Genomic DNA, 19,427 nt, shown 5'->3' with positions numbered 1-19,427 from the left:
AGCAAGATTTTTTATTTCAAACAGGTTATTTTAGCTATGCAAACTTGATTTCTGAGAAATTTCCTGATCCTACTGTGCTTTCAGTGTTACTTGCTAGCAGGTGTCACATTATGAAGGCCAATTACTCTTGTGCAATATTTTTTAATATTTCAGTATTAACCACACTAGCATGAGGATTTGGGCTGTATCTGAGTATTTTAATAGACCCTGTAATATCTATTCAATATCATTGTGAGTTTCGTGCCACTTTAACTTTGCTGTCCGCACAGCTGCAATGTTTAGAATTTCTCGGTGTTTTGCAGTCCTATAAGGCATTCATCTTTGCAGCACTCCCCTGTAGCAGTAAAGCACTGTCAAGTCCATCTGTAGGATGGACAATCAAAGCACAGGGGCAATAGATGTTAAGCAACAGCAGATAAGTAATAATGATAGAAGCAAGAAACATAACCTAGGTCTTCTGAGTTAGCAGCCAGATCTTACACTGCACAGTGATCCTTCCTTGTGTACTTCTCTGGTATGAAGAGGAGTTTTCCTTAAGGTTGGTAGATTTGATAATGGTAACTTGATATTTCATGTAAAATAGTAGGGCCTCTTACAAGAAGGGCAATATCAGTGTTGTATGGTACCTTATATGGGTCCAATGATTGCCTGCTAACGAGTGTATCTCGTATGATTTTATAATTATAAATATTAGAGCCATTTTTAATTAACTTTTTCTTTTGTATCAGCATTTTGATCAATTGTTTGTTGTTTATAAATAATTAGGTGATCACTAAATATTAAACAGGATGATTCGGGCTTTCATGCAGCACTGTACAACTGAAATTAAATCCCTCAATTTATAAATTTCTTTTCAGAGGATCAAATTCCTCGAGGTTTTCCAACCATTGATATGGGCCCACAGCTGAAGGTGGTTGAACGAACTCGTACAGCTACCATGTTATGTGCAGCCAGTGGCAATCCTGATCCTGAAATAACTTGGTTCAAGGATTTCTTACCTGTTGACACAAGCAACAACAATGGCCGCATCAAGCAGCTACGCTCAGGTAGGGTCTTGTTACTGTTTCCACCGACGCCCAGAGTTGTTCTCTCTCACTTTTTCTTTCTTTTCTTTCTCTTCCTTTTTAAAAAATATTTTATTTATAGGTAATAATTTCTCTTTCCCCTCTCCTTTTCTGTGTTACTGAGTGTGTTGTCCATGTCTGTGATGTTGTCATAGCTTTCTATAGAGTCTGTCTCTATGTGTTTTGCAGCTTCTGTTTACTCCACATTGCTCACTGCTGTGACTGTATTTTTTGATAATTTTTTTCTTTACTGCTTTCTGCAGTACTTGATGGATCCATTTTCTCCTCTTTCTTTCTTCTTTCCTTTTAATTTTTTTTAACAAATTTATTTCAACATTGGACTTCATTCAGAAATTGCAAGGAGTACCAATGGTTATATTCATCAAAACCAAAACCTGCATTAGACACTTCAATTAAAATCTAAAATGTGTTTATTGCTGTCTTTTCCACATTTGACTTCACCAAAGATTAGCCAGTTTGGACACATCTTCTTTCCTCTCACAAATACATAAAGCACAGTACTTCTTCCCATGCAGATTTATACCTGAAAAAAAAAAAAAAAAGGAAATGAAATCTTTGGGAAATCTATGGAACAAACTTGGGGGTTTTTTGCTGGCTGAGCATTTTTCCAACACATTTAGCCACAGTAGTGTGCGTCCACGCTAAAGCTTTATGAATCCTATATTTTCTGGATCTACAGAAGTCTGCTTTTGGTGTAGATTCCAGCTTTTGCTGCTCTTTCTCTCTCTTTGCCCCTTGCACCTCCCTAGCAGTTCTCTCACTCTCCTCCTGCCTTAGTTTATTCTTTTGCTCTCTTTAGATTAAAAACAAAACAAAACAAAACCAAAAACAGACAAACAAATCTCTAAATTTATCGAGTTTAATGCTTATCCCAAAATAAGATCACATCATTGATCGCTGGGATATAATGAGCTTTTTTCTTCAACAATTGTAGTAGATATCGTTGTAGAATCTAAGTTGTTTAATCACGTGTCTTCCCAGAATTCTCAGCTTTTGACCTGTCCTGTGATGTTAAATCGTCTTGTTAACCTACTTTTTGCTTGTTGTCAGCAGAACTGTGTAAATTAACCTTCTGTTAATGTAAATTAAGATTTTTTTCACATGTGACATAGATGATTTAGTATATAAAGCTTTAACTGAAAACTTTGTACCAAATTATAAGGAATATAATAATATTTTTATGCTGTCTTTCTTCTCTCCGTATTTAAATCTCCAGAATCTATTGGTAAGTGCTTAGTTCTGAAGCGCACTTCACCCCCACTAATTTCCATATTCAGAATATTATGATTATGATTATGATAATTATTATATGATTAGTATTATTATTCTTAAAATGCATGGCATGCATTTTACTAACAGTCAGTGTAGTCACCAGACCCCTATAGTGGCGCACACGCACACCTCCACAGAAATGTTGTCTTATCAGTCATAGCAACACCTAAAAGAAACAGTACACATGTATCACATAGATCTAGAACAGTAAATGCCATAATCCAGCCTAAACTACAGTGTTTGTTTTGAGATAGACTTCAGTATATCCTCTTTTTATATATATATAGATCTATATATATATATATATTTAAATAGAATTTCCAATATTTTCCTAAAATATGTCATAAGTACAGTTTTGTAAAGTTTCCTTTAAGTATTTGAGGCATATTTGATACATTTCTAACCCTATATAACCGAACGTCTAAGAACTCAGATGCTACTCTGAGAATGGCAGTGCAGCCAATTATAGCTTTTTTGCCCTTTGTGGTACAATGCAACTTGCTTTTATAACCTGATAATACTATCTAATATATTCCTGTTTTAAGAGTATAGTAATTCAAGTTTCTCTTAAGACCTTATTTAATTCTGTAAATCTAATTTGATTCTTCTTCCAAAGCCCTAGCCTCCTTCTTCTCGTACTAATGCTTCTTCTTTCTAATCTTATTTGCATTCATATTATCCACCCAGGTGGTACACCAATAAGAGGTAAGAGTGCTGAACTAACGTTCACAGAATGATCTTACTCATTCTTTCTGTCCTTTCATCCCTCTCATCTTTGTCCTGTTTTTGGTTTTGTTTTGTTTTGTTTTCCATAAGGAAAAAACAAAACAAAATAAAAACCACGGAAATGTCCATCATCTGATTTTCTTTTTCCTTTGTCCTGTTTGGTTATGATCAGTGACTCTCATATTGTGACCTTTCTTTCTTCACATTGCCTTTTCCTTTCCCCTTTTCATTTGTTCATTAAAAAAAAAAAAAAAAAAAAAAAAAGAAAAAGTGATATGCTTCAAAGAAAGCATATCCAGGTCTCTGGCCATAGCCAGTCACAGCGTACCATTTGTCCCTCTTTTTTCTTTTTCTTTTTCTTCTTCTTCTTCTCTTTTTTCTACTTCTTCTTTTTCTTCTTTTTTCTTTTTCTTCTTTTTTTTTCTTCTTTTTTTCCTTCCTCTTTTTTTTTTTGTCCAACTGGAGCAAAAAAAGATCATTTTTTTTTCTTCCTTAGCTGTTCTTTTCCTGGACCAAAGCCAAGATGGTCTGGAGAACAGTAGCAGACATGCAGAAGACAACATGGACTATCTTCTTTTTGTCTTATCTTTCATAAAAGGTTTTTGGTTTTGTTCTTCTTCAATCCTTTTTTTTTCTTTAACTTCATAAAATTGAAAATTATGTATCCCCTCCCTAAAGAATTACAGAAGTGGTTTTTTTCCTTTTATTGTGGTTTTGCCTTTTTTTTTTTTTGGTTGTTGTTGTAGTTTTCTTTTTTTTGGAATTCTCTCACCTCTGGATTTTTGGATCTTCTAATCTACAGGCTTTGGAAATGAAAGGTTACTGACTCATTATTCTTGGTGGTATGTGGTATTGTTGGTTTTTGATTCTCTAGCAAAACTGTTTACTTCTTTTGTAATTCTTGTTTTATATTTTTCTTGGGTTTTGTGACACCACACTGCTAATCCCACTTGTGGATTTTGATGGGTGTCTCAGGAGGGGCCCTCCTATGGTCCTCAGCAGTGGTTGGTTGGTTCTTCCTTGTTGGCGTAGACCATGCTTTTGAAACTTTTTTGTCTTCTAATTCAACTGCTCTTTGTTTTTCAGCAAACGTACTTTAAGATTGTAAGTTGCGGAAAACGGTCTTTCTTTTCTTATCAATCTGCATGTCTTAAAGGAGCTTTATTTCTTTAAAATAATATTTTGATAATTGTAAATGACTAATACAATTTCTTTTTTTTCACTTCAAGCAGCCTTTTTGTTCTTGCTGCGCATTTTTGGCTTTCTTCAGCAGAAGATTTCTTGAAGTCTGTCCTGCTTTTTTATGAGTACCACCTTTTGTGCTACTTTTGTTACTAGATTGAAACAACTAAATAAAAAATAAAAAACTATAATGACCCAACTATTTAATCTCTATTGTTTTATTAAAAGCCATTCTTCCTTGAAGCAGTCTCACCCATCTTCATTTAATGGCTTAGGAAATAGTATTGTTTAGACAGGGTTTTGTTGTGTTTTTTTTTGCCAAATGCTGATTGTTTTCCTGTGCTAGCACTGATGATGTGAAAAAAATAATCTCTGTTTTTTTCATTGCATCATTTTCTGTCTGTGCACCTTAGCAAGAAAATGAATCGACGTTGAGTGGACCTTCGCATACAAGCTTTTCATATTGTTGAGAGGTGTATTATTATGGATGTAAAAAGCCTTCTCTGACCCTCTTTTTGGCAATGTATTTTATATTCATACAGGTGCCCTCCAAATTGAACTGAGTGAAGAATCTGACCAAGGCAAATATGAGTGTGTTGCAACCAACAGTGCGGGTACACGCTATTCTGCCCCTGCCAATCTATATGTCAGAGGTAGGAATGACATAACCCTGGCATCCACTGTTCATGCAGGTTCAGGGCTAAGATACTCTCAGGATCTGTACAGTAACCACTGTAATGACCAAAATGCCATGGTAAATGTGTCAATTGTAAAGCTAATTTTAAACTGTAGAGGAAAGGCTTGGGGTTTATTTTGTTCTTTTAAAGCACTCTTGAGTCCAGTCTATCCTGTGGGTTAAGGTTTGTAAGTATACTTATATTTTTGCATTTTAACTTTATTTTTTTCCTGCATTAAGTTAAATTGTGCTTTGCATTTATTTTCTTGTATTTGTTTTGTTTTATTTTGCGTTTCTTTTCAAACTCCTGAAGTGACTGCTCTGTGTGCCACTAATCAGCTGAGTGTTACCCCGGGGCATTGAGGTGTATGCCTACCTGACCTCTGCTGTCTAACTGCAAAGGAAAGGCTTCTAACATTATAACTTTATGTATGCAGAGCACAACTGTATTTTCTTCTTTTCTCTTTCTTCTTAATATATATGTATGTGTATATATATAAAAATATATTTTATTTTTTTTTAGTGTAGACTTGTAAGTGAAGTGTAGTCCTTTAGAATGGTAGGGGTCAATTGGCTATATTATTTTAAGAAATTTCCTTTGTGTATGACAGGTTTGACTAATAATAAAACCATTATATTCTTCTGTATGGTGGTAAAAATGGTTATTAACATATTGAATTTTCTTTTTGATTCACCTAGAAAGAAGGGCTTTGTTTCAGGCAGTATTTCCTACGTCTGATTGATGTAGAGTTCTGTAAAACAAAGCCTATTACATACATACATACATATGTGTGTATATATATATATATATGTGTGTGTGTGTGTGTGTCTATTATATAAGGGGATGGGCGGGGGAAATAGGAATGAAAATATAAACAGCTTAAACCTTACAGTAGGATGGATGACCTTACAGAAAAAGCCTAGCCTGATTTTGAAATTTTTTTTAGAGCTGATTTTTCTATCAACCTGATGCGTTTTCATATGGTGTTACTCTTTTGGCTAATTAAAAAAGAAAAAGAAAGGAAAACCTTTCATAGTTATAACATCCGTAGAAATTTATTTGATCTTTTATTTTCTTTCTCTTCTCCTCCAACATACTGACTCTCCTGTACTGCATGAGGCATGTATACCTTTATATCCAAAGGAAAATTTCAAAATTATGCTAGCTATTGTTTCCGTTGTAGCTGTGGAAAATGCTAACTTTTCAAGATGAGGTAGGAAGGTTTAATTAGAGCAAGTAGAGATGTTCAAGTAGCAGTTGAAAGCCTTGATATGGCCTTTTTACTCTCTCTGTGTTTCCCTTGTTTTTCTCCTTTCCTCATTTCATTGTGTTCTGCATCAAACCCCCTACATCCCTCAGAGCTGCGAGAAGGTTGGTGTGTTTTTTACTTTTTACCCACCTTACAAAACTATTAATTAAACCAATAACAAAGAATACAAATGAAATGAATGTAGCTGCATTGTGGCATTTTTTAAGTTAATGTTATGTTTAAGCGGAGAATGCTCTGGTCATGGCTTTTGATGAGTGCTGGTATCTAACTGTTGTGCATGACACGAGAGAATGAACCTGGATGCATGGCAATCTCTTTAGCTTTTAATACTAACGTCTACTAAACTTGGTCAGTGTTCCTGCTTTTCTTCCCTTTTAATTTCTTGTTCATACTGATGCCTGCTTTTCAAGGAATGGTTTCAGGAGTTGCTTTTCCAAATAGCCCACGCATGAAGACTAAACTCTCCTTTGTCTATGAGGATTTTGTGCAATACAAGAAGTTGCTCATTGCTTGCTGTTTGCTTTGTGTGGCCTCTGTGAACTGGCCGTTTACGGATGTTTTGCTCTCTGCTTGTTCCCCTTCTGCCTGTCATTCACTCATGAGGCCATTGCAGTAAGCCCCTTCTGAATCCATAGAGGATCACGGAAATTTAATCAAGCCTGGAGGAAAGGTTTCAGATTAATATAGTTTTCCTGTTGATTTTTTGGGTTTTTTTTTTTTGTTTTCAAACTCACTTATAGTCTTATTTTACTTCTAACTTTTTTGCTGAATTAAAACTGTGTTTAATGATTAGCCTCTATTAAGGCCAAATAAATACAGTTTCGAGTACACCATCCAATGAAAGGCCTAAATACAAGCCTACCTCTCTCAGCTACCTCTGTCACTTCCACCTCCTACACATATGTGCACACCACTGAGAATATTTGAAGCAGGAACACTGATCTGTTATTGCCTGGTAATTTTCTCGGTGTTGTGTTTGTTTAAATATTAACTACTCTGTTAGTGAAATGTCCTGCTATGTGTTTAAGGTTGCCACCCCTTTCTATCAACACAGAAATGTCTTAATATTATTAATTCTTATTTTGCTTTCCCTAAACTGTGAGCATAGTGGAATCCTGAATGTTAAATATTCTGCTATTTCCCCAGTCGCTCTTCCTAGCAGTTGCTTTTTAACCACCTAAATTTAATCTAAGTTCCTTCTCCCTCAAATGCTATGCTCCTCTTAAACTCCTGTATCTGTCAGCCTGTCCTATTTCCATTGCTTTCAAGTTTCTTTTCCTCACCCAATGGGTTTTTTGTGTTGTTTTTTCTCTGCAGTTTTTACTCAGACATTTCCCTAAGCATGATTCTCTACAGTTTCTGTCATTTGCTTGCCTGCATGACCAAATCCAGTACTTTGTACTGGCTTTGCCTAGTTTCTTTCTGTGACTCTGTCTCTTTTTCTATCTGTCTCTCTCTCTCAATATATATATGTATATGTATATTTATATACATTTGTATATATGTATACATATGTCTGTATATATATATATATATATTTGAATCTGTGCGCAATTCTATATTTTTTCTATGTTTGTTTCAGTGTTAGTGTGAGGTCTTGAGGCTGCATCTACTTTGAGTCTGAAAGCAAATGAAATTGCACTTTCAATTTATTCTAGGCAGTGTGTTCCAGGACTGTGATGTGACGATGTGGCGTAGCACATTTATTCACATCAACTGGAAGCATGCAGCATTGAAGTTGGTGATCAACTCAAGCATGCTGTTGACCTTCCAGTTTTCTTCTGTGCATATATATATGTATCGGCATAAAAAAATGCATATATATATGTGCGCTTGTGTGTGTGCGTGCACGTGTGCGTGTATATCTTTTGCATGGTGTTTGTGTATTGTTAGTATGTAGTTAGTTACATGTGGGGCCCTAGCAGGTCTGAATCAGCCTTTGTATGAATGTGCCTAATAATATCCTCAAATAAATACAGAATAAATCATACTGTGTGCAGACAAAATTCTTGTTTAATGTCTTATTTCTTTTATATATATTTTCTGGCAGACTGGAATAAACGCTAAAATAATAAATTGTGTCTGTACACTGCATGCTGTCCTTATGCAAGACTCAGTTTCCTTTTTTGTATATGTTATTACCTTTTTTTTGTGTTTTGTTCCAGTTCGAAGGGTCCCACCAAGGTTCTCTATACCCCCAACAAATCATGAGATCATGCCTGGCGGGAGTGTAAATATCACCTGTGTTGCGGTGGGATCACCAATGCCATATGTGAAATGGATGCTAGGAGCAGAAGATTTGACACCTGAGGATGATATGCCAATAGGGAGAAACGTCCTTGAGCTTAATGATGTCAGACAGTCTGCAAACTACACTTGCGTTGCTATGTCTACCCTTGGTGTTATAGAAGCAATAGCGCAGATAACTGTCAAAGGTATATCTCAAGCACATTTATTTGGACACAGTTCTGTCTTTTGTTTCATTCGTTCTGAGCAAACATATTACACTGAAAGGTCTAAATGCCATTTGCCCTCTTAAATCAAGAGGGTAAATCTTCTAACCACTCACTAGCATAAGACAAAATACAGGTTCAGACAGCAGTAATAATCACTAATTGAATAATTAATATTTATTAAAATAAGTTAGTCATAATTTTCCATTACTCTTCTGTGTCTAGCTCCCAGCCTTCATTTCAGTTAAAGAAATTATCTTGAAATGTTGTGTTTCTTTATCAACAGCAGGAACCTTTGAGACCCAGTCATTTGATTTTTAGAATTGCTGGGTGTCCAAGTATCATATTCACTGAGTAATTGAAAAAAAGAGGTTCAAAAAATATCTGAAAATTCAGTTGTAATTGTGAATTGCCTTTCTATAAGATTCCTCTTCTGGATATGGTTATGGATTTATTACAAAAGTCAGTATCATTAATTCATGACAGATTAACTGCATTGGACAGAACGTGAAGATTTTCCAATAGATTTTGGAGGAAATCATAATTAACAAAAGCTTGCTCTGAACAGATTGCTCCTTCTTTCCATTTTGTCTTCCCGTTTATTTTTGTTTTGTTCTTAGTTACTGTTTGTAAGCTTTTTTTATTCTAATAAAGAATGTCTACTGTTACATAGTGCTAACTGTATTTTTTGTTATGTGTATTTAGCCTTACCCAAACCTCCTGGAACACCTGTGGTGACAGAAAGCACAGCAACTAGCATAACGTTGACTTGGGATTCTGGAAACCCTGAGCCAGTTTCGTACTACATAATCCAACACAAACCCAAAAACTCAGAGGAGCCATATAAAGAAATTGATGGGGTGGCCACAACACGTTACAGCGTGGCTGGCCTAAGCCCATATTCCGAGTACGAATTTCGGGTAGTTGCTGTAAATAACATTGGGCGCGGGCCCCCCAGCGAGCCTGTGTCAACAAGGACTTCAGAGCAAGCACCTTCAAGTGCTCCACGCAATGTACAGGCCCGTATGCTGAGCTCCACCACCATTCTGGTACAGTGGGAAGAGCCCGAGGAACCTAATGGGCAAATTCAAGGTTACAGAGTTTATTACACCATGGACCCCACTCAGCATGTCAACAGTTGGATGAAGCACAATGTGGCTGACAGCCATATTACCACTATTGGGAATCTGGTACCCCAGAAAACATACTCTGTGAAGGTTCTTGCTTTTACTTCTGTTGGGGATGGACCACTTTCTAGTGACATTCAAGTCATCACTCAAACAGGAGGTAAGCTAGCAGTGAGCAAAATTTGTGAGAGAGACTTTCAGTTTAAAATGTTGCAAAAAAACTACCCCCCAGGTATAGCAAATTTACTCAGGCAGTTTTTGCAGATAACGTTTCTCAATTCCACAATGCAAGTTATCTTTGCAGAGTGGAAATTACCCCACCATGCTTTCTTTTTCTCATCGATGTCAAGAACTTTATCTGCAGTGCAACTGAAATCTCAGGGAGACCTTCATTCTGGGGGTGGCCAAATCTTCCGGCTTTTGTTTGGCAGTGCTCTGTGCACTAAACCTACTTCTCAGTAATTATTCATAGCTTTTTTTGAGATGTTAGTTGTGGGTTTTGGTGGGTTTTCTTTAGGCGACATGCGGTTCTCCTATGCCGAATCACTCTAGGGAATGTTGCTTTTGGAAATTTAAAATGTATGTGTACTGCATATGTATTCAAATAGTTGGTAAAGATTCTGAGAACACAGAAAACATGAGAGCAATAAATACAACAAATCTTTGAGTACGTTCAAGCAAGTAGGTTTGTACACTTTGGATTTATAAGTCAAATCAAAGCTGCCCCAGCAAAATGCATACCACAGGGTCACTATTTTCTTGGTTTATGTTTGCAGTTAGGTTGTTTTGTTTCTGTTCAAGAACTTTTAGGTCCATGAAATTTGTTTTACTAGTAAAGGACAAGCAAGCACAGTAAAAAACGTGGCAGAAAAGTTTTTATGAAATCTAAAGTGAGAAGCATTTGTAGAGTTACACTGCACAAAGTGTTTTATTGTAGCAATAAGAAATAAAAGGTCCTTTTGTCTAGCAGTTTAGAGAAGGCTGTATGAAGTACTACTGTGGGTCAGTGATTTCCTAGAAATATATAATAGTACTTGAATTTTTTAGTACGGGAAAGTTTCCTGTTGCAGAATTTAGCATCCCTCCAATTCTTAAAAGCAGATCTCTAAAGTATAACTGTAGACAGTTATGTTTCATCCACTTTCTACTTCTGCATTTTACCAACATGCATTTAATAAAGACAGAAATTGATGTATTGTCCTGGAATCATTCTAGGCGTTGTGTTGCACAAAGATCTGTATGTTACCCTTTGCAGTATCTCAGCTAAGTTACAAAGTTACGAAATTTGCACATGCAATTGTCAATATATACACCGCAGTTTACTTTTGGCATTTGCAACAATTTCAGAGAGCTAGTTTTTATATTGACATCTGACTTCTGATTGAATTCACATTCATGAGGCTTTTCCAGAAGAAGGTTTAGTGAGCTCCTTATCTGTGTTTTCACTCTCAGCTGCAAACCTCTTAGATTAGCAAGTGTCTGACATTGGCTTCCTCAGTGAAGGATGAAGGAATCAAAATAATGAGCACTGAGGCTCAGCTGGACTGGCCCAAGTTACATTACTTTCTGAGGTCACTTCAGAGAAGTAAGCATGTCCATCTGTTTCTGATTACTGTTGCAATCTGAAGAAATTACAACAACATTAACAGTGCTGGAGTGTCTCTCAGTACATTATTTCAATGTTTAATTGTGACTTCATTAAAGAAATTGAAAGAAAACAAAGAATGGGGCATACAGGAAGCATATTTAAGCACTGATACTTTTACTTGAAATACAGATCTTTTAAGTCGTAAAAGAGATAGAAAATACAAAACTCTAGTGGACTTTTCCAGTTCAGGGTATGGTTAAAAACTAGGATTTGCCCATCTCTCTATCCAGTATTTTCTCTTCAGCGAACATCATAGAAAAAAATGCCCTCCTTGCCCTTCTCTTCCAATTTGCTTTTATGTACATCTGAATATGATTGTTTTAGTTAGAATCTCTCAAGATTAAACACATTCCAAATATTAAAGCTAATATAAAGTGCCATTTAAGGTCAGGGAAAATGGATTTAATAGAAACATTTTAAAAGAGTTAAGGTAGGAATGGGATGCTGATTACATTTGGTTGATTTTATTTTAAACAAATAAGTCTGCCATTATATATATATTTAGCTTAACCCTCACTTTGGGGATATTAGAGCATATATAATAGAAAATCTTGCTGACAAGTGTGACTTACAGGCTCTATTAGATGGGTCAGAGTTTTCCTGCCTTTAAGTGTATTCTGATCTTTGGAGAGAGATTATAAAAATGACTAATTTTTTCTTAAAAATAGTGTTCAGAGGAATTTTTATTTTCTTAGTATAGCAGAATTACTCTTTTGAAATGGGTGTATGAATGGCTTCTTTCTTTGCAGATCAGCTAAACTCTGCTGGTAGTTAAATTTAGATTTTTAATTAAAATACTGACTGGGAGCATGTAGTTTGAAGGGAAGTGAAGGATATATTTTTCAGACAACCAGACACTGAAAAAAAACCCAAAAAAATTTCAGTTGTGGTGTTCAGTATTTTTCTTAAGCATTTGAAGGCAAAGCCATGTCATATTGCCAGTTGTTTTCAGCAGTGCTTACTTTATGGTAAAAAGACCCAATTTTAACAGATTCTGTAATCAGAAAAGAGCTGTGGAGCTGAGCCTTTTGAGTAAAAGGAAACCAATTCCAAAATTTAAGGAAACTTTTAGTCCACATTTTGGGCAAAAGGACTAAAATCTGTTCAGGATGGAATCACGATTGGTCTGTTACATAGGTTAATTGAGTCACCAAATTTTAGAATAAAGGAATATTGATAAAAGTTTTAGGGTGATACTTCTTTTGGTTTTGTTATTGTTTCTGTTCTTGTTCGTGTTCTTGTTCTTGGTCTTGTTCCTGTTTTTGTTTTTTTTACTTTGTCAGAAAACAAAATTTGTTTGCATCCAGTTCAGCTGCTCAGGACTCACTTTTCATAACTCCTTTCTGGGCTTAAACTGGTTGTAAGAAACATCATTTATTCTGTGTGTACCAAGAAAATTTAGAGTTTTGAACTGTCTCAGTCTGCGTATTCATTTAATTTTTAACCTGCAAAGAGAGCAGAGCGAGTAAAGGAATTAAGTTACTCTTATTTTTCTTCTGAGCTTAGATAGAAAGACAGGAGAGAGTACACAAGGTCTATTGGATAGTGAATTACTGGAAAAAGAGCTAGGGGAAAAAATTAATAAATATTCAAGGAAGTGAATGTGTACCTGTTAGCATATGTTTCAGTGGAAAAAATTTAAAACATAAAACGTATTAGTTTTAAATGAAGGATTCTCCATTATTTGAAAACTGAGGTTTATTATAATTATTAAAGGGTAATGCTCTGAACATAGGAAGAAGGACAGTAATGAGAAGCTCAAATATCTGACTTGCAGGGCACATAAATGGAGCCTTAGATTCAACAAAATTAATGTTTCTCGAGTTCTTGTGGTAAAAGATTAGAAGTTCAGAGAAGGAGTTGGTAGCAAGGAAGTACTGTTCTGAAGTAGTGTTGTAGTAAGGTAGCTACTTTACCAGACATTTAATTTTTTTTTTCATGAGCACATGGATGGGGAGACCTGATGTCTCTGAAACCCCATAGTCCTAGCCTGCTGTCTTTTGCAGCATTTCATGAAATGGACTTCCACATGAAAAGAGTTGAGAGCATGTACCTAGAAACTCAGAAAGCAAGAAAGCAGGTGGGAGAAATTTAGGGTTGAAAGGAATCTCTGGAGATCATCCAGTCCAACTCCTCTGCCAAGGTAGGGTCACCTGGAGCGGGTGACAGAGGAACATGGCCAGGTGGGTTTTGAGTGTCTCCAGAGAGGGAAACACCACAACCTGCCTGGGCAGCCTGTTCCAGTGCTCTGCCACCCTCTATATAAAGAAGCTCTTCCTCAGGTTGAGGAGAAATTTCTTGTGGTTTAATATATGGCCACTTCATCATCCTCTCTCTGGGCACCACTGGAAAGAATCTGGCCTCATCCTTGTGGCATCCCCCTTTGAGACACCTACATATATTGATGCTGAGGTGGGGTATAGGATAGCTTTTTAACTGACTTATATTTTAAAACTTCCTCCAAGGGACATTTGTTCCCTCAAGGGACATTTCTGGTCAGGTAAAAAAGACTATTTCAGCTTTTGAATAACTCCCCTACTATCAATGCACAGGTAACTTTTGTTAAGTGTTGTAGTCTCTATTTTACTTCATTTAAACACTAACAAGATGAGTTCAGTAATGAGAATCTTAGCTTCTCACACACTGATAATTTATCTCTTCACTGTGTTCTTTAGTCATTCCGACAGGACCAGGTAGACTCTGTCTTTTAGACTCTCTGACATGTTTATTTTATTCTCAGGGCTCCCACTATGTCAGTTAGAGATAATATTTGAAAAAAGTGATTTATGGATTTCTGACTATTTTCAGATAATAAACTATGCTTTTTTAAAATCTGAAATGTATAGTAGTTAATTATTTTGAGTGCTGTGGTTCTTTGTTTGATACTGCAAACCTCAGGTATCTTCAGACTCATTAGAAGAGATTATTTCAGTTGTAGTAGAGACAGGGAGAACACAGTGCACATATTATTTTGTATCTTACACAGTGCACTTTTTATTTTGTATGTTAGCCATTTTATTTTTAATTATATTCTATTAGGACTTGTTTTTCAAAAAATATGTATATTGTTTAAAAAGCAAAAACTCTTGAGCACGGTAGGTCTTCAGTTGTAAGAGTTCCTCTGTAGAATTTCATATTTCTTTCAGAGAAATCAGAAGCATAAACTCTTGGTCCCTTTAGGTTCCCTACTGATTGCAAATTCTCTTGATCAATCTATCATCCTTTGCAAAGCTGGTTTCTTATTGAACTAATTGAGTTTTACTTTGGTACTGGGTTCATACCAGAGCTTATTGGCAATAAGGTGTGTTTAGTTTCTGTTATTTTGGTTTTGTTTTCTTTCTTTGTCATCTTCTCTTATCTGTTTGGAGCAATGCAGACTTCCCTGTCACCTTTTTCTTCTGTCAGTGTTTACAGCATCAGAGTTGTCTTAAGTGTGGTTAAAAAATCCAAGGGGAGATTAAATTTGAAAGCAAGATATTATTTTGACAAACAGCATTTGGAAAAGTCCAGTCAGCTTGTATTATAAAATGATTGAGAATTGCAGACCCAAGATGACAAAGGGTTTGAGTTTTTCTAAAAGGAATACTTGGAGAATGAGGGTCTTAAAACATGTAGAGAGTCAGGAAATACCCTTAGTTCTCCATCTGCTGCCATATTTATCACAACAGATGGTACCAGCTTTCATATGAGTCACTTGACTGATCATTTACTATTACTGCCTGGCTGTGTTCTACAATGCATGTATCCATACATTAAGCAAAGATCACAGAATTACAGGACAGCCAGGCTGGCAGGATGATTATCTGAGGAGGTGTCCAGCCACAGCCACTGCCCAGAGCAGGCTCAGCTCTGGGGTCAGACTGAGCTTCTTTGGGCTTCACCCATTTGATGTGTAAAACGTCCCAGGGCTGGTATGGTCTAACCTCCTTAGGCCCTGGCTGCATTTCTGCATTTTCCTGAGCCTCACATGTTTTCAGCTTGTGCCACTGCCTCTCACCTGCCACACTCTGTGAAGAGCCTGGCTGCATCTCTTCCACTCCTTCTGTCACTGCTGGGAGTGCTGTTGAGAGCCATCCATTCTCCCAGCTGGCCCATTGCCAGCCCTGCAGCCTGTCCTTGTAAAATTAAAATCTGTCACAAACACTTAGTTGATGTTTCCTCTAATGGCTCCCCATGCTTTGGGATCATTTCCTCTTTGCACTTTGCAGGACCCAGGCAGTGTTCTCTTTTGAGACCAGACACCTTTTAGAAAAGCATCTAATTAGTCCTGTCCCTTTTTATTCCTGTAAAAGAGTTGGTCTCCTTTCTCTCTCTCATTCATTAATAAAGTCCATTCAGGAGCTGGAAGAATATTCACCTCATGTATAAAGGTTCTATTTGTTGAAAGCTAGATATCAAATCTGCACCAGAATACCCAAGGGCAGTGTTCTCCTCAAATTGGTATTCTGTAGAAGTCTGGGGAAGATAAAAATGAAAATAGCAAATTATTTTAACAGTTAACTCTCTGAAGTTTTTAGGTTCTTTTACTGTACTAAATGAACATACTTGTAATGCTGTCTTAGAATTCTGATAAATGTTTGTGTAACCATCATTATTGTCACATCCTACTTCTTACACCTGTTCTCAGTGTGTTATAAGAAGTACATCTATTTATTTTTCACCTGAAAAAATGAGAGCATCTCACATTTTATTCTTGAACAGCTAGAAATGCTGTGGAAAACTGTTTCATGCCTTATCAATGGCACTATTAATTGGAAGTAATGTTTTAGAACTTGGGTGCCAAAACTATTGTACACAATCCAATGATATAGTTATGTTTTCCTATCTTTTCATAGTCAACTTTATAATTTGCTTCACATTTGAAGAAGCAAATTAGGATAACATTTGGTGTGGATAATTCCTGTGACCATTGCACAAGATACAGCCACAGAAAATGTTATTGACTAGTGCAGTCAAAAGTGCATTATGCTTCTTGCAATTAGAAAGTGTTGTCACTCTATTCTTAAATATATCAGTCATTAAGGGTGGAAATACTTCGCTTAATGAGAAATTAGCTGAATGTCTCTTCACTAGGTTATAACTACTTCAGGTTAAACAAGCTGGGTTTTTTATGTGGATATCATCTTAAAGATCAGGATGTGTTTACTGTCTTTCACTTATGAGCTGAGAAAAAAAATGTAATGTCTGGAAATGCATGTAAGAGTTTTAACATTTTATTCTAGACTATTGCAGCTAATTATGTGTTGTATTAGCTTTTTCTCATACAGCACATATATATAGATGTATATATTTGCCATTTCATATATAGGTTATTAGATTGGTGGTATTCATCACCAGACATCTCTTCAATTATATTTCAGTTCATTTGTTTGAAATCCTTGATAATTTTTAACAGGTGAATTAAATGTATCATTTTACTTTTTCTGTGCTTAGATAATTTTGTTTCATAGTTCTGTGAATACATTTGTTTAAGTTCAGTAAGGTAAATAAAATTGATATTGCATGCCATATTCGGATAACGTTTTAAAACATTTGAAAATATTGAAGTATCCAAGTAAATAATTGGCAACACTGCTCAACTTTTCTTTAGTACCTGGTCAACCATTGAACTTCAAAGCAGAACCTGAGTCTGAAACGAGCATACTGCTTTCCTGGACACCTCCACGGTCTGATACCATTTCCAGCTATGAACTGGTTTACAAAGATGGAGAGCATGGGGAGGAAGTAAGTGGCAAGACTGTACATCTTTTAAGTCATCCTTAATAAGTTGGACATAAAATATGGCAATGGTTTAAATTTCATATTTTAGTAACTTATTTCAGTAAAAATTGATATTTAGGTTTGTTAAGCTGAGCAGTTAGCCTGGTGACAGACTTAAAGTGTGTAAACAGCAGAAAATGTTCAGTTTTGGTTTTGTTTAGTTTGGTTTTGTTCTGCTTTATTTTCTTGAATTTTATTTTTTCTCTGTGGTTTTATCCCAGTACAAAAGCATACAGGCAGCATAGGGAAATCGGAGTCTCTGAATACTAATCAAGACATTCCCTTATAATCTACATTTAGCAACGGGTTTCCACTGAACCTACTACATCGTATCGCCTGCAAGGCTTAAGGCCAAACAGCCTGTACTTGTTCCGCCTAGCTGCACGGTCTCCTCAAGGCCTGGGTGCCTCAACAGCAGAAATCTCAGCCAGAACCATGCAGTCAAGTAGGTGTCTTTCCTTTAAATATTTACTTTCTTTGTTTCTATTAATCTCAGTAGTCCAGGTAGACAGAAACAGAGAAAAAAGCAAAATATGATATTCATGTTGCTTGATACAGCAAAGGAATGCTTAAAATATGAAGTTCTGAGGTGTATCAACTTTATATATGAGTGGCTTTTACATAGTTTCTAAAAGCAACCCAAATAAACTTGTGCCTAAGGAGGCAATATAATGTTGGCATAAGGAAATTTTATTTTATAATAAGGTGAAATGTTGTATCATGCAGTAGGTGTACATTAATAGAATGTGGTTATATTATATAGAGTTCCACCTTCCTACTCTGCACATCTGTCTGTGATGACAGACTCTGCTGTCTCCGCAGCATCTCCCTAAAGTGCAAACATTTGTATCAAAAAAGTGCAAAGAAGTGGATCAGGTTGAATACTTCAGACTGTAACAGATATTTCTTACCAAATCTTCTGTAGTATCTTGTTCTGATTTTGTTAAATTTTCTTAATCTAGGCTTTTTATGATGTTCAGTCATTTCCACCTTGGGATGTAAAAATTTGTCAGGAACTTGTATATTCGCCTTAAAACATTTAAATTAAGACTTAACTAAAACAATCAGCTATGACGTCCAGAAGGATTATTCTTGCCTGAGAAGTTAGTTTTCTGACAGTTTGCATTACAGTGTGTCATTGAAAAACTTAGTACAATGCTATTTGTATTTATTTTAAATTAAATTGCCTGTTCTTAAAGTAAGATAATTCAAAACAGAAAAATCAGTTTCTCAGTTGACATTAGTCTTTTTAGTTTGCAGTCCTGACAGGTGATTGCACTATCATTCCTTGTTAGTGTTATGTATTAATATCGATTAGTGTGACTGGAGACACAGTGCGGCTCACCTTTAAGCAAAGCTAAATGTGTTTCTGAAGCATTTTTAAGGCACTTGGAATAAGCACAAAAAAGCACATGTAACACAAAGTTAGTTTTAGATATAGTGGCAAGGCAATTTTTCAATTTTGTAATTCAGAATGAATAATTTGATTAAGAAATAGGTATGTATTTATTCTGGGATCCATTTCAACATTTAGAGTGGTCATTATCTTATACTGAGTGAAGATTGCTTAGACTGCATACAAAACAAACATCTAGGAGCCAAGGCTCTGTGTTCCTTATATAAGCACATTGCTGTTTTCTCCCCTTGCATATAAGAATATGTTATGTTTAGCTCAGCCTCATGTCTTCAGATAGTAGCAAAATCCAGTTGATTTCAGTGGTCAGATCCAAGTTATTTGCTGCAAAGGTTACATTTGGTTTTTAAAAATGTACAGTTAAGAAAAATATATATGCGTTAATAAAACTGGTTAAAGTAAGCCTTCAAATTAGCCTCAGTTACATAAGTGCAATATTTTGCATTTTCAGAGTATAATGGATTAAAAATTAATAAACTTCTGTGATTTTAGTAGCAATATTCACCAGAGTGTGCCACTGCCTTTCATCTTTGTATCAGAGGGAGATGCTGCAGGGATTTATTTCTTTTTTGTAAGAGCCTTAAGGGACATTTTACATGTGTTTCACTTCCTGCACAAGTTAATGGTAGAAGGGGATCCATTTCTTTTGAGTAGCTGATTACTGAATTAGTCTATAAAAATAACCCAAAATGTGTTAATTCTCATCTGCTCTTCCCTCCACCTCCTCTACTTAATTGAAATTCTAGTAAATTCCCTCCTATCTTCCCTTTGGAGGAGCAGGGTACCATACTGTGTAAAAAGCCATTGATCCCT

The 19,427-nt window shown here is 35.9% G+C and overlaps 1 protein-coding gene across 50 annotated transcripts in view; it reads left to right on the top strand.

Moving 5' to 3' along the window:
- The window catches only part of PTPRD (protein tyrosine phosphatase receptor type D), a 1,168,317-nt gene that overhangs the window by 1,025,530 nt on the left and 123,360 nt on the right, over positions 1–19,427 (top strand). For 29 of the 50 annotated variants that reach the window (XM_074533114.1, XM_074533149.1, XM_074533119.1 and 26 more), the window contains 8 exons: positions 858–1,046; positions 3,045–3,062; positions 4,808–4,918; positions 6,302–6,313; positions 8,378–8,647; positions 9,371–9,952; positions 17,031–17,164; positions 17,501–17,645. In XM_074533114.1, the coding sequence (XP_074389215.1) occupies positions 858–1,046; positions 3,045–3,062; positions 4,808–4,918; positions 6,302–6,313; positions 8,378–8,647; positions 9,371–9,952; positions 17,031–17,164; positions 17,501–17,645 (1,461 nt within the window). The remainder of the gene's footprint in view (positions 1–857; positions 1,047–3,044; positions 3,063–4,807; positions 4,919–6,301; positions 6,314–8,377; positions 8,648–9,370; positions 9,953–17,030; positions 17,165–17,500; positions 17,646–19,427) is intronic. The other 21 variants (XM_074533153.1, XM_074533152.1, XM_074533151.1 and 18 more) reach the window with 3 other exon arrangements.

This window comes from Zonotrichia albicollis, chromosome Z (assembly GCF_047830755.1).
Source record: "Zonotrichia albicollis isolate bZonAlb1 chromosome Z, bZonAlb1.hap1, whole genome shotgun sequence".
NCBI lineage: Eukaryota > Metazoa > Chordata > Aves > Passeriformes > Passerellidae > Zonotrichia > Zonotrichia albicollis.
The sequence above is the reverse complement of the archived record's forward strand: the minus strand, read 5'-3'. Positions and strand labels throughout refer to the sequence as shown.